This window comes from Neomonachus schauinslandi, chromosome 10, assembly GCF_002201575.2.
Source record: "Neomonachus schauinslandi chromosome 10, ASM220157v2, whole genome shotgun sequence".
Lineage (NCBI taxonomy): Eukaryota > Metazoa > Chordata > Mammalia > Carnivora > Phocidae > Neomonachus > Neomonachus schauinslandi.
The window spans coordinates 137740013-137755091 of NC_058412.1; the positions used below are offsets into that span (position 1 = coordinate 137740013).

General features: G+C 62.2%; 1 protein-coding gene across 2 annotated transcripts; it reads right to left on the bottom strand.

Moving 5' to 3' along the window:
* Positions 1-7: 7 nt before the first annotated feature.
* On the bottom strand, positions 8-9109 carry EEF1A2 (eukaryotic translation elongation factor 1 alpha 2). 2 transcript variants are annotated; one of them, XM_044918868.1, is made up of 8 exons: positions 8915-9109; positions 7359-7580; positions 5503-5682; positions 4725-5021; positions 3161-3311; positions 1669-1925; positions 787-1021; positions 8-192 (listed from the first exon to the last, which is right to left on the bottom strand). In XM_044918868.1, exons 2-8 carry the CDS (start codon positions 7500-7502, stop codon positions 65-67), a joined length of 1392 nt encoding a protein of 463 aa, XP_044774803.1. In that variant the 5' UTR covers positions 7503-7580; positions 8915-9109; the 3' UTR covers positions 8-64. The 2 variants fall into 2 exon arrangements, with proteins under 2 accessions (XP_044774803.1, XP_044774801.1); XM_044918866.1 differs by having other exon boundaries at positions 8738-8919.
* Positions 9110-15079: the final 5970 nt, after the last annotated feature.

The following is a 15079-nucleotide window of genomic DNA, read 5'->3' on the forward strand; positions in this document are numbered from 1 at the left end:
GGGGGCGGGGCCGGGGGCGGGGCGCGGCGCCGCCGGGGAGGGTCGCGCCGCGGGCGCCCGCGCTTCACTTGCCCGCCTTCTGCGCCTTCTGCGCCGACTTGGTGACCTTGCCGGCGCCGCCGCTCTTCTTCTCCACGTTCTTGATGACGCCCACAGCCACCGTCTGCCGCATGTCGCGCACCGCGAAGCGGCCTGCGGGGAGGGGGCGTCAGGCGAGCAGGGCCCCGCCCCTGACCCCGCCCCTCCCAGCCCCCCTCCCCCGGCCGGGAGGCCGAGCGCAGGCGCACTCCAGCTCACAGCATCCTCCCTCCCGGGCCCGTTTCCGGGGGCGGGTGGTGGGGTCCGCAGCCCGAGGAGTGTGAGACGCTAGAGCGAGAACGTCTCTAAGGCTCTGGTCTCCTCCTCTGGCGGCAGGAACGACCGCCCCCCCAGACGTAGTGGGGGTCCAATGACACGCCTGGCCAGGAGTAGACCCTTTCAGTTGATACTGCGAGGGCCCGCAACCTGCACAAGGCAGCTCCTTATATAGGCCTGTGGGTCATCCTAGGGATATCTGCGGCCCGCTGACGTCCAGCAGTCAGTCCTAGTTCTGCTGCGGGACTAGCTGTGGGCCCGGGGCCTTCCTCCCAGAGCTGACCAGCAGGGCCACCTATGCTCCATGACATGGAGAGATGGAGGCTGGAGGTCACAGCAAAGTGAAGGACACCTCCCCGCCCCACCCCCGTGGCCGCAGCCAGGACCAGCCCCATCCAGGCTGCACCTCCCTCCACCACCTGCCCAGCTCACCAAGAGGTGGGTACTGAGAGAAGCTCTCCACACACATGGGCTTCCCAGGGACCATCTCCACTATGGCTGCATCACCAGACTTCAGGGCTTTGGGGTTGTCCTCCAGCTTCTTGCCCGAGCGCCGGTCAATCTTCTCCTTCAGCTCGGCAAACTTGCAGGCGATGTGCGCCGTGTGGCAGTCAATGACAGGTGAGTACCCGGCGCTGATCTGCCCTGGGTGGTTCAGGATGATGACCTGGGCGAAGATGTGCACAAGGTTGTCAGACATGCCCAGGTGGTCAAGGAGGGCATCAGAACTGAGGGAGGCTTGAATCCCCTGGGCCTGGGTGCTGGCCATGAAGGAAGGTCAGGCTACAGGGGACCCACACCCTTGCATGGACCCCAGAGTCCTCATGAAGCATTTGGCAGACCACAAGAGATAAACAACCGACAGGTGCGCCGTGGGAAGGGCCAGTGGGCAGGACTTATGCTGTCTGCACTGGCCAGAGCTGAGGCAGGATGAGAAACTGGACCTCAAGTACTACAGTTATACCTCACGGGAGCCAATTTTTGAAACTGTCGTCACGTGAAGAGGTGATCAAAGAGGGTGCAGTGAAAATGTAGGGAATAAAATATTACAGAGACGTCTCCAGCAAGAAATAAAAACATTTTCAGGACCCAGGTGGGACCTCACTGAGGCTCAGAGCAACAAGGCCTGGGCCCGCCCCAGCATCTGCTCTTCCTGCGAGTGGCCCCAACCCTGACCCGAGTCCTCCAGGCCTTGATGGCCTCCTTTGTAAAGCAAGGGTCCGGCTCTTCCAAGAGCCAGGCTCAGAGGGGGTCAAGTACTCTGCTAATGCCAAGGAAGGCCCTGTTCCTGCCCTTGGGTGACCAGCCGCCCACCTGGGAGGTGAACTGGGCAGCCTCCTGGGGTGGGTCGGACTTGCTGTCCCCACACACGTTGCCTCGACGGATGTCCTTGACCGACACGTTCTTCACATTGAAGCCAACATTGTCACCGGGCAGGGCCTCACTCAGAGCCTCGTGGTGCATCTCCACTGACTTCACCTCCGTGGTGATGTTCACAGGTGCGAAGGTCACCACCATGCCCGGCCGAAGGATGCCCGTCTCCACTCGGCCCACGGGCACGGTGCCAATGCCTGGGTGGTGAGGAAGGGGGCTGTGAGGAGCAGGTGGGATGGAGTGAGGGGCGCGGGGAGACCCCAGACAAGGCAGACACTGAGGTTCCTACAGAAGCAGAGGCTCCCCTGACCCTGTCAGGCAAAGAAGGGACTGAACGAGAGAGACTTCCCAGGAATGCCTGGGCAGGAGCAAAGTCAGGGGAACATGGCAAAGAGAGGCCCTTCTGGACCTGGAGGCCTGTCCCCGCCCCAGGTGGCCGCTGTCCCCCGGGGGGAGCACTCTAGGGACCCCTCCCTTGTCTGAGGCCCCTCCTGGTGCGGCAGCAGCATCAGGGAGGTCGAGGACCAGCCCACCTGGATCACCTGGCCCGGCTTTGATGTTGCTGGTGCCAGGGCTACCCCCAAAGGGGCACAACGGACTAGCTCATGCTGTGTGGCTGCTTGGTGGGTGTCTGGCCCACCCTAGCGTGGGGGGGGCTCCACCCCCATTCCCCGGCTGTGGTATGACAGAGCCAGTGGCTGGTGGCTGTTCTCTGTGCTGGGTGAGTGTGACACCCCTGCCCTGCACGCGGCCCCCGGACTGGGAGTGTGCCCCTCGTGGGCCTCGTGCTTGGTTATGGTTTCCCTGTCATCTTACGAAGAACATTTCTCACGCCTGGAGTAGAGCGTGTCTCCCATAAGACTGGGACTGTCATGGAGGGAAGGGGACATGGGAGTTACCCTTATACCACCAGCTCCTGGCATAGGGCTGAGTGCTTATTTGAAGGGAGGAAGACCCTGGACAGATGGATGTATAGGTAGGAGTGGGCAGATGAATGGACAGATGGATAGGTAGGGATGGACGGATGTGTGGATGGACAGATAGGCAGGTGGGTGAGTGGGTGGGTGGATGGCTGGATGGGCAGATGGATGTGTGAGGTAGACAGTTGTGTGAATGGACAGATGGATGGCTGTTTGGATGGATGGATAAATGGATGGATAGGTAGATGAATGGATGGATGAATGGACAGATGGATGTGTGGGGGTAAACAGTTGTCTGGATGGATGGATGGATGGAGCATGGATGGGGGATGGACAGATGGATGGATGGTCCCCCAGAAAGTGTACGGCACTGGGGGAGGGGCAGATAATTTGGCCTCAAGAGCCCCTTGTCAAGGGCCCTGGTCTCAGGAGTGGGGAGTGAGGGGCAGAACTCGCCAGGGTGGGCTGGCCAGGTGCCCACAGCAAGTGTGGGACACTGAGCCCTCACTCACCACCAATCTTGTACACATCCTGCAGTGGTAGGCGCAGGGGCTTGTCTGTGGGGCGTGTCGGGGGCAGGATCGTGTCCAGAGCCTCCAGCAGGGACACTCCACTGGCGTTCCCCTCCTTACGCTCCACTTTCCAGCCCTTGAACCACGGCATCTGGACAGGAAGAAGGCGGCATCCATTGGAGGTCGAGACCACTTACACCCACCTGCCCTACACCCCAGCCCCACGGCCTCCCCAGGACTCTCCAGGATCCCTGATGGAAGTATCTGACCTGAGGGCTCTGGGGAGCAAGGGAGCACAGACCTGCCCACTCCACTGCCTAACGGCCCACTGTTTACCCTAAGCCAGTTCATGTCCATCCAGCAGCATCAGGGAGGAGCTGCACAGCTGACCCCTCACCTTCTCCACCCCCCAGTTCACACTCCCAACATCACAGAAGCCTTGGGAAAGGAGGTCTGGGAAAAGAAGCAGAGCTCAGCGCAGCTCAGCGCCCCCCTTTCCTCTCCCTCAGATCCCTGGGCAGGGCTGGCACCAGACGGGGAGGGCCCAGAGTCTGGCCAGTGGCCACGCTAGAGACAGAGAGTCCAGCCTCGGCCCCCGACGGCCAACTGTCTCCAGGCACGGCTGGCCCTTCCCTGCCTAGGGCTTCTCCTGACAGCAGACCCAGCATCCTCCTGGCACGGGGCCCCCTGGCCTGCTGGCCACAGGCCGGGAGAAGGGGAAGGGGCCAGCAGCACGGCCCAGTCCACTCCCAGAGACTGTGTCCTCTAGACAGCCCAGATCAGCCGAGAGCTCCCTGAGCAGCAGGTCAGGAATGGGACTTCAGGGGGACGGCACTCTGTCAGCCTCCCCGGGAGGGTGGAGAGGGCAGTCAGCTCACCCACTGCTACGTGACATCCCGTGTGGGACCTACAACATGCAAACACGCAGCCCAGCAAGATGGGGGCAGGGTTCCCAGCCTCGTCCCCTGACCACAGGGCTCCAGGTCAGAGGCCCCTCAGTGTGGCAGCACTGGCCAGAGCAGATGGCCACCCTCCTGGGCCGGGTGGCCTCTGGCTTCACTGCATCTAGGCGCTTGGTCTCAGGTTCTAAAAACTCCACCTCAGGCTCAGACTCATCTCGTCCTGCTGAGTCAGAGTCCCTGAGACACAGGCGGCCCCACCGACCCGTGGAAAGCCAGCCCCGGCCCTTCCCAGAGCCGAACCTGCTCCGAGCCCCCGGGAGGCTCCTGGGGGGACGAAAAGTAACCCTCCAGAGACAAAGCCCTTGGGCCTAGGACCCGGCAGCCGCTGCTCCTGCATTGCCCACCTGAGGGAGTGTCGCTAGCCAGAGAAGGGGCCTCCGCGGGCCTCATGGGGAGGCTGAGCTGGGGGGCACAGTTCACACAGTCGGGCTCCTCTCCAGGCTGACGCCCACAGGGCAGGTGACCCTGCTCCTACAGCTGAAGGGAACGCGGGCCCTCTGGCCCTGTGCTCTGCCCTGACCTCGCCTGACCCATGCACACCCCAGTGTCCTGGGTTCTCAGGGAGGGGCCCAGCAGCCCCCCCGCCGTCCTTGGGCACTCACATTGGGCGAAGGCTCCAGCATGTTGTCCCCGTGCCAGCCTGAGATGGGCACAAAGGGCACAGTGGCTGGGTTGTAGCCGATCTTCTTGATGTAGGCGCTGACCTCCTTGACGATCTCGTCGTAGCGCTTCTCACTGTAGGCGGGCTCTGTGGAGTCCATCTTGTTGACCCCCACGATGAGCTGCTTCACACCCAGCGTGTAGGCCAGCAGCGCGTGCTCGCGGGTCTGCCCGTTCTTGGAGATGCCCGCCTCAAACTCGCCCACTCCGGCCGCCACGATCAGGACTGCACAGTCCGCCTGTCCAGCAGGTCCATCACAGTGAGCCCCAGGCACCCCGTGTCCGGCAGGTCCGTCACAGTGGGCCCCAGGCACCCCGTGTCCGGCAGGTCCGTCACAGTGGGCCCCAGGCACCCCGTGTCCGGCAGGTCCGTCACAGTGGGCCCCAGGCACCCCGTGTCTGGCAGGTCCGTCACAGTGGGCCCCAGGAACCCCCCGCTCCAGGCAGCCGCCCGGGCATGGGCTCCTCCGTCTGTGTGAGCGGCCTGGCGATGTCTGACTGTCTGGGTCTGTCTGTCTGTCTGCAACCGTGGCCCTCATGGGCACCCCTGCCTGGCTGAGATGTTGGGGCACCCAATCAATTCTCTGGGGGACTCCGTACCAGGTGGGGCGAGAGGTAGCAAACGTGAGGGCATCATGCCCTGGCCAGGAAGTGGAGGGAACCCGACTGCCCCTCAGGGACCCCGGGGGCCCCCCTGCGGCCGCCTGCAGCTCCGCCCACCTGGGAGGTGCCAGTGATCATGTTCTTGATGAAGTCGCGGTGGCCAGGGGCATCAATGATGGTGATGTAGTACTTGGTGGTCTCAAACTTCCAGAGGGAGATGTCGATGGTGATGCCACGCTCCCGCTCGGCCTTCAGTTTGTCCAGCACCCAGGCGTACTTGAAGGAGCCCTTCCCCATCTGGAGGGACCCGGGACTCAGCCAGCTGGCCAGCAGGTCCCCCAGGGCCATGGGAGCAGGTCACAGCAGAGAGGCCCCCGTAGGACCCTAGGACCCTGAGCCCATCTCTGGGATGAGGGAGCCACATGCGAGCACCTCTGAGGGACACCCAGACCTCACCCTGCCCTGCCCAGGCCCGGCCACCCCGTGTCCCCAGGTCCCGCCTCCTGCCACCTAGATGGTTGCCGTTTGAACGTCGGCCAGTAGGTGGCGCAAGGGCCTGGGAGTCAGGCGTGGAGAGAAGCCACCAGCCGACTGAAACCCCTCCCCTGGCTGAGGGCTCCCCTCTATCTGAAGCTGGCCACCCCAACGCCCACAGACCCTGCATCAGCCAGAGGCCTACAACACCACTGTCAAGGTGTCCAGCCAAAAAAATAACCCTCTGATTTTTTTAAGGAAATTAGATGAGGTTGCACGGAAGGGCCTAGTTTCCATCCCTTTCTACAGACAGCCAAGGCTTCCAAATAGCTCCGAGGCTCCTCCCCCCATCTGTGCTCCACCTGCAAATACGTGTGCCCCACCCAGCGAGACCCCGTGCCCTGGGCCAGAGCTGCCCTTAGAGTGGCGGCCGAGGTTGCTGCCCAGCCGGGCAGATCCCCCTGCGGGGCTGTGCTTGGACAGCGCTCTGCCCTCCAGGGAGGCTGCCCAGCCAGGAGGGCCACCCAGACAGGCCCCAGATGGGACCCAGCTAGACCTGAACCAGACATCCTGCAAACACCCACAGCCTCCCCCCAGCGCCACCCCGCAGGGAAGGAGGGAGTGACGCAGCTTTTGGGCTCAGGCGCGGAGGGAGACAGCCCAGAGCAACCCACAACACCCCCCCACACACACACACTCTGAGCAGGGTCAGCGCAGGCCAGCAACTGACTCCTCCTGGGCCCTGACCCTGACCCCTCTGTCATCCAGGACGGAACCCTCAGTCACCCAGACAGGGGCTTCTCCCGGAGCCCAGGGTGGGGGTAGAGGTTGCAAAGAGCAGACTCCCCCTGCCCCACTCTGTGGCCACTTCCCACCCATGGGTCTCAGCCACTTAAGAGAAAGGAGGTCAGTCAACGGGGCCCTTTGCATCCTCACCAGGCAACCAGGAACCCCCTCCCCAAAGAGCGCCACCGTGGACAAGCAGCCCTCCCCAGCCCAGCATGAGAAAATGGAGCTGATGGGCTGGCTGCCCATCAGTCAGCTATTAATAGCCACCCTGAGTCCTGGCCCAGCCCTGGGACAAGTAAGGGCACCACCACCTCCAGCCCCAGACCTCAGCCCTGGGGACACAGGAACCCCACCCTGGGTGCAGGGTTCTCAAGTCCAATGTGGCAGAGAGTTCCAGAACCTGATGTGGACCCCTGTGGGGCAGAAATGCGGCCGCCAGGTCCCCTCCCCCACCCCAGGGGGCAGTCCAGCTGGCCATCCCTCGCCCACACCAAGCACATCCTCAGAGAGAGGCTGCCCCCACCTCCCCTGTGCCACTCCAGCTGAGCTCTCTCAGATACCTGTCCCCCATGCAGGTTCCTTTAGGGCTCATGCCTTCTTGCCCTGGAGGAGATCAGCTGAGCCACGTGCCCCAGAGTCAGGGAAGTGCCAGCCCAGCCACCACGTGGGAACCTGTCCTCCAGTGGATGGGGGAGGGGGGGCAGGCTCACCTCGGCGGCCTCCTTCTCAAACTTCTCAATGGTCCTCTTGTCGATGCCTCCGCACTTGTAGATGAGGTGGCCCGTCGTGGTGGACTTGCCAGAGTCCACGTGGCCAATGACCACTATGTTGATGTGGGTCTTCTCCTTGCCCATTCTGCCCAGGGTGTGGGGAGGGGCTGGAACGGCCTGGAGCGCTGTGGCTCAGGGTGGGGGGGCTGCTGAGCAGTGATTCTGTGAGTTGGGGTGGAGGCACAGGTGATGGAGAGCCTCAGGGGGAAGCCAGCGAAGACACCGCCCTGCACAGGTTGCAAGCATATCCCTGCCCCCAGATCTGGTCCTTACACCGGGGCTACGTTCCCACATTTGGTGGGGCAGGAAGACCCCTCCCCCCAGCCTGTGCCTGGCCCATTTGGGTCAGGTGGCAAGCCCCAACGGTCCAATCCGCTCTAAATATCTGGGTGTCATGCCCACAGAGCACCCCCCATGGAGGAGGTTAACCCCCCCCCAAGAGACGGAGAAACACCAGGCTGGGCGAACCCCATGACCAGTCAGGAGCCCGGTGATGAGTCACCCTGCCCCACTCTTCAATGCTCTGTCCCCCAATGCTTGCTCCCCACCAGGAGTCCTGGGCCCTATGCTGCACCCCACCCCCACCGGCAGCACTGCCATGATGGAGAAATGGTCAATGCTCCCCACTCCCCTCAAGCAGGGAGGGCGCCATCTTCCCCTCATCCCTGCCAGGCAGGCTGGCACCAGGGGAGACAGGCTGGGCCAGGGCTCCCACAGGGCGGTGGTGCCCAGATCAGGGGCCTAGAATAGCTTGGGCCCTCCTGGACCTCGGCAGGGGGCAGACTGGGGGGCAGGGAAGTGGGGTCCCTGCTCTGAAGAGCAGGGAAGAATCTGGCCCCAGCAGCCAAGCTCAGCAAGTGCCAGACAGAGATGCCTGCAGCCTGGTGGGGGCAGGGGGGCACCCCTCCCCCTCTCCCTCTGGTCAGCACCCAGGGTCACAGCCCCTGCCCCATCCTGGAGGTCAGTGGAGAAACCTAGGCAGCCCAGGAGAGGACAGAGGGCCGGGCAAGGGAAAACAGGCATCAACGGCGCACCCTAGGGTGCAGACACCAGACACTTCCTGGGCCCGCCCGGGTGGGGCCGGGTGGCGAATGCCCCCCAGGTCTCCCTGCCTCCCCCTCCGCAAGGCATCCTCAGCAGCCCCCAGCACTGACGACCCTGCCCCAATCCCGCAGGGCCCCAGCCGGTCCCAAGGTCATGGCTGCAACACGATCGCCGCGCCCAGAAGACGGGTCCCCAGACGCCACCACCGCATAAACAAGAACCACCGCGGTGCCCCCACCTACCCACCCCACCCCTGGTCGCCCGCGGGGACCGACCCCTGGTGCCGGGTCCGGGCGCGTGGGGTGGCTGGCCGAACGAAGCCCGGAGCGAGCAGCGCAGCCTCGCCAGGCGCCAGCCTGGCCCCTCTCTGCCCCAGGTCCAGTCCCCGGAGAGAAAACCCTCTGCGGAAGGCTGGGGGCGGAGGCGGAGCCCCGGAGGCCGAGCGTCCTTACCCAGAGCCGAGGTCTCAGCCAGAGGGACTGGCGGCGCCGGCGCCCGCGGTTTTATCTCTCCAGGAGGGGGTCCACCTATTGACGGAGCGGGCGCAATGCACTGCGCCCCTGCAGTACAGCAATGCGGTACCGGCGGGCGGGGGGGGCGGGGCGGGCGGGGCCGCGGCGGGGACGCGAGGGATGCAGGGATACGGGGACCCGCGGACGCGCGCGGGCGCGACAGGGACGCGAGAGGAAGATGCGGCGAGGGATCGAGCTGCAAAGGCGCGGACTCCAGACGCGCCCGCACCGGGAAGGACTGCGAGCAGGGAGACCACAGCCGGCCCGAGGCGCGGGGAGCGCGGGGCAGGGGGAGGGAGACGGAAAGGAGGGAGGGGCAGAGATGGAGAGAGGCAACGGGAGAGAAACAGCAAGAGATGGAGGACGGATGAAGCAGAGGCCAAGTCGCCAGGCTCAGGCACTGCTGGAGAGAAGAGGTGGAAAGGCACTCCAAACATAAAAGGAGGTCTTTGGGGATGGGGCCAGCCCCAGGGACAGGAAAGGGCAGGGCAGGCCTCAACCAGGAGGGGCAGGGGCTGAGGCTAGGGTCTGGGCCATGGCCCTGGACCGCTTCTCCCAAGGGCCAGACCCGGCCCTGCATGTGGCTGGTTCCTAATGAACAAATGAACCTGTTCTGTCTCCCCAGCGTGGCCCAGGACCTGCAGGTCCTTCCTCCTTTGGGACCCTGAAATCGGCTTGCTTTCAGGCCCCTGTCCCCGTGTGTCTGCCACATGGGCTCACCCTGGCATGCCCCCAACCAGGCCCCATGGTATGGCCTGAAAGCCGTGTCTCCAGGGTCCCCTCAGCTTGGCCAAGTGGCCTGAGGCTCTTTAGCAGATCCACCTCAACCACCCGCCCTCTGAGGCTCCTGGAAAGGACTCTTGTCCACCCTGGGCCTCTCTCCATGCAGGGAATATTTCAAGTCTGTTCCCAGGGCCCACTGATACCTTCCCAGGCTGCCCTGGTGGGCATGAGTGGGAAGGGGTTCCCACGAAGCAGAGTTCCCCTCGCTCCTGGCCCCAGTGTGGTCAGAGTGCTGAGCCACTGGGGGGCCGGTTCTGTAGAAAGTGGGGGTGGGGGGATCTTGGAGGGTCCTGGGCAGACCAGGGTAATGGCCAACGTGGGTTTTAAGGAGAGCAATGGCAGTCCCGTGTTGTGTGAAAACCAAGTGTACAGGCCTCTTGACCCACTAGCATCTCTCCCCATGGCCACATCTCCCATCAACCAACCACTCCTGTCTGATTCATCTTTGTCATTGCAAGGTCTGGGAGAAGGTCAAGCAAGGTGAGTGGGTGAGAGCAGAGGCCCAGTGTCCAGCACCTTCCACTGGGGCAATGCCTGAGAGAGCCCTCAGAGATGTGACCCCCAGCAGGCCAGCAGGTAAAGGGGCCCAGGGCAGTGGTCATGGGCCAAGCCGGTCTCCCCAGCCCAGGCTCTCCCACTGGGCTGTCATGGGCGGGGCGGGGGGGGTGGTCTGCCCCTACAAGACAGAGGCACTCCTAACCGTTTTGGGCAGGGAGGGGCTCACAGATGACTCCGGGCACTTCCAAGTGCTGCTGATCCTATCAAACAGGAGCCAGGATTAAAAATAAACTCCTGGCAAGCAATGGAGACCCACCCCACCCCCACCCAGCTGCCCTCTATATTTGATGCGTCCCTCCTGCCTGAAGGTTAGCAGGGATTTGGGAGACACTGGGATCGGATGAAGCTGGGATGGGCCAAACCACTGCAGGAGGCCCAGGTCCCTGGGGACGTCCACCCCAACTTCCCCAGAGAGGCCAGCAGCACCCAGGACCCTGGGCTGCCTGCAGACCAGCCCCCAAGCAGGTCTGAGCTGCACCCAGCCGCTCCTGGCTCACGCGCTGCTGTCAGGCCCGTGGGAGCCCCCAAGCAGGTCTGAGCTGCACCCAGCCGCTCCTGGCTCACGCGCTGCTGTCAGCCCCGTGGGAACCAAGTCACCCTGGGGCTAGGCTGTGCCAGGAGGCCATGCTGCCCAGGGCGGTGGCCACTGCTGGTGGAATGCAGCATCCTCCCTGAAGGTCCAGCGTTCCGGCCCCCGGCGGGGGTCTCAGGTGGTTTCTCCAAAGTGCCTCTGTGTCCCCAGGATGGGCCCCACCCACCCGCAGGTGGGCTGCCTGCAGGGCCCTAGGGGCCTGGCCCCTCGGCCGCCACCGCCCAGAGATACTCGAGCTCACTTGGACAGGAGAGTAAATAAGGTATAATGAATGCTGAATAACAACACGCCAACAGTGCTAAAGAAGCCCTAACCACTGCGTAGCCCTGAAAACTAACAAGTACCACCTACTGCATAGTACTTAGTAACTACTGGTCATTGACTAGTGCTGAATATTAAATACTACAGAATCCCAGTCACCAAGCCCTGCGAGTTCACCAAGCGCTGGGCGGGGCTACCAGGCCGCGGAGCACCCATTGACCAAGAGTCCACTGGACACAGACAGGCAAACCACCGCGCCCAAGGTCACAGCCAAGGAGGGCAGAACTTACAGTCAGCTCGGAAGGCCTGAGCCAGGCCCGTGTTACTTCTGGACAGAAGCCAAATGGGTCCCACCTGTGCTCCTCCCCTCCCCCTCCCCCTTGCCCTCCTTCTCCCAAATCTAAGCCACCTGTCACAATGGCCCCCATAGCAACGAGGGGTATGGGTGTGTGTGTTGGGGGGTGGGATGAGCAAAGAAGAGGTCCATTAGCCTGGTGCAGCCTCACAGCCCACCTTCTGGGGAGTAGGGCAGGGGGAAAGGGTACAGGCGGGCCCCCTTAGTCCCCTCCCGATGCCCCCAGGTGCCCCCAGCCATGAGCTGTTTGGGGAGACACAGGCAGCCCCCTCTTTGGCTGGCTGAGGTTTCATGAGCCTGGGGAAAGAAGATCCAGCTAAAATTAACCGTTATCAAGCTGTCAGCCTGGAAATAAACCCTGCTCCTATTGGCTGCCGGTGATGTCACTGCTTGGTTAATAATAACCTGTGAATGCATAACTGACCACCTGCGCATGTGCCTTCCTGTGCGGGCCAAGGCCAGTGGTCACCCTGGTAGCTGCTGCCCAGGCAGTGGCTTGGGGGCAGGGTGGGGGTCAGGGCTGAGAGCACCCTCCAGCCTTGCGGGGGTCTCAGAATGACCTCAACTCCTGGCCTGGGGTGCCAGGCTTCCCTCTGACCCCAGGACTTCCGTGTGGGGTCAGTCTCATCTCATCTCCCAGCCTACCTGGGCAGCACGACCCAGGACGGCCTTGCGGACAAGTTCCTCCCGCCCCCAGCTCCCCGCCGGGGAACTGAGCTGCCCGTGAGGCCGCAAATCAAGCGTTCTCCATGGCGAGGAGGAGCTCTTGGCTGTTGAGCTTCCCTCAGAAAAGTAAGATCACGGCCCCAAATCAGATAAGTCCTTGCCCTCCCCCCACCCCCGCCTCCGGGGGTGGTGGGCGGGGCCGAGCCCTGTCGGCGCGGCGCGGCCCAGGGGCGGGGCCGGGGCTGGAGAGGGGGCGGCGGGCGCGCCGCTTGCACCCCAGCTAGACCCCAAGGTTAGGCGAGGGCCCCACCAAACGGCCAGCCCAGTGCTCGGTGCCTGGGTCAAGTGACTTCCTAGACAATCCAGGCCCCCACCAGGCCACCCTAGGAAACCCAGGGAGTCTGGGAGGGTATGAGGCCGACCTCAGTGTGCCAGGGAAGCCCAGGGAAGGGGACGGAGCCCCTCAGAGAAGGGAGAGGTCAGCCCGGCCTGCCCTCTCCACCGCCAGCACTTGGGCCACAGGAGCTGTCTGTGGCCCCGTGGGTACCTGCCCAGCGCAGCAGGACCTGTTGCCATGGTGACAGAGCGCCAACTCCAGGGCTCCACCCCTGCCCGGCGCCCACCTGCTTCTGGGGAAGGGGTCTGGCGGGCTTTGCCCTCTGAGCTCCCGGAGAGCCCTGGGCTCCAGCCTGGCAGCATGAGGAGGGAGTGGCCAGGCCCTGCCAAGAGGTCCACTGCAGGCTGCGGGGCCCCTGGAGAGCCCAGGAGAGGGGCCAGCCTCTCTATGGTGGGACAGAGAGACAGAGGGAGAAGCTGGGGAGGGTCTGCAGGCCCACTGCCCTCTCCTCAGGTGGTGGAGGCAGAGGCCACGGTGCTCAGCTCAAGGAGGAGCGTCTCCAGGTGGGACTGCCCTGGGGAGCCTGAAGCTCCTTAGCAACTCTGGACCCTATGTTCTCACCTAGTAGATAGAGCATCCCTGCACTGGGCGATTGGGAATAACCTGCCCGCAGAGCAGGAGGCCTCGTGGGTGTCCTAGGGGTGACAGCACAGGAGGCTGTAGTGGCATCCTTCTCCCCATCAGTGGTGGAAGCCCAGAGCTTCCCCTTCCCCAGGAAACACACACTGGCCAGACCGAGGAGTCTGGCCCTTGTCTGGGGAGGAGGCCGGGGGACTGTCCTTGGGAATACTTAGAGAAAAGTGCACAAATGACCAATGTACCTGACCACCCAGATAAGAAAAAAACACCCCCTCATGCCCTCCAAGGTGACCGCTGTCCTGACTTCCTAGACCACAGATCACGTCGTCTGCCTGCAAACTTCATAGGCATGGTCTGTGCAGTTTGGATCCTTGTGTCCGGCTTCTCTCGCAGGCCCCCGGGTTTCAGACATTCCTCCGTGCCGTTCGTCTTCACTGCTGGGTAGCGTTCCATTTCCAAGTTCGAACTGCCACAAAGCCGTCTGTCCCCCTGTGGATGCACTTGCGCGAGTATACCCCAGGGGCGGAGCTCTGAGCCACTGGCTGTGTGTGTTCCTCCAGTCATTCGCTTACGGCCTCTAGGCTCAATCCCTGCCCTGTGCTGAGGGACAACGTTGAGCATTTCTACTTTATGGGGAGCAGATGCATTTTGTAGGGCAGGCAATGAAGGATGAACTTATAGCTGAGAGAAAATTGATACCTGACTTTTTTTTCTTTGACTATAAGGAAATTTTCCTTTCTTTGCACATCCAGTAATTTTTGGCTGAAGTCTGAAGACTCTGGATCCTGTTCTCTTCCTCTGAGGACTCTTGGTTCTTGTTTTAGCAGCCATTCGATCACTGGACCTGTGGGGCTTGTTTTCATGCTTTCATGCTGGTCTGCAGAACACCCCGCAGGTCTTCCAAGCCCCTCAGGTCGGTAAGATTCAACTTTTAATCTTGGTCCCCAGCTCTTTGTGGGGCTCAGCTTTAACGTTTCTTAGATGGTCTTAGACTAGACATTACTGTAGGTTGTAGTCTTTTCTCTCTCTCTCTTTTTTAAGTTTTTATTTATTTAAGTTATCTCTGCACCCAACGTGGGGCTTGAACTCAAGACCCTGGAATCAAGAATCACATGCTCCATGACTGAGCCAGCCAGGCGCCCCTGTAGTCTTTTCTCTTAAAAACATAAATCCAAAAGTCTCTCCACCGTAGCTGAGTCCAAACCCCAGTGCTGCCCAGCATGGCTTGTCTTCGGGTATTTTGATTCCGATCTCAGCCAATGATAGACATAACCTAATTGTCCCGCCAGGATCCATGCCCTGGAATAATTTCTTCCCCGTGAGTGCAGAAGGAAGCTGTGGCTTGCATCTAGCCAATGGAATATGACAAAGGTGGTGAGCCCTGACTCCCTTGATTGGCCTCCGTTATTTAAGACTCTATCTTGGCAGATAGACCGGAGCGAGGGACTCTCCTACCAGCCTTGAAGAAGTGAGCTACCAGGATGTGGAAAGGCCAGTAGGGGCCACATGTCAGGAGACTGTGGGCAGCCCCTGAGAGCTGAGAGTGGCCTCCAGCTGTCCGTCAAAAGAAAGTGGGGACCTGGGGCGCCTGGGTGGCTCAGTCGGTTAGGCGGCTGCCTTCGGCTCAGGTCATGATCCTGGAGTCCCGGGATTGAGTCCCGCATCGGTCTCCCTGCTCGGCGGGGAGTCTGCTTCTCCCTCTGACCCTCCCCCCTCTCATGTGCTCTCTCTCATTGTCTCTCAAATAAATAAATAAAATCTTAAAAAAAAAAAAGTGGGGACCTGAGTCCTACAGCCATGTGACCTTAGAAGAGCCTCAGAAGGACCCTGACAGCCTGACTGAACCCTTTCGAAACCCTGAGCAGAGGCCCCAGGTAAGCCATGCCTGGACTCCCAACCCCAGAGCCGGATATG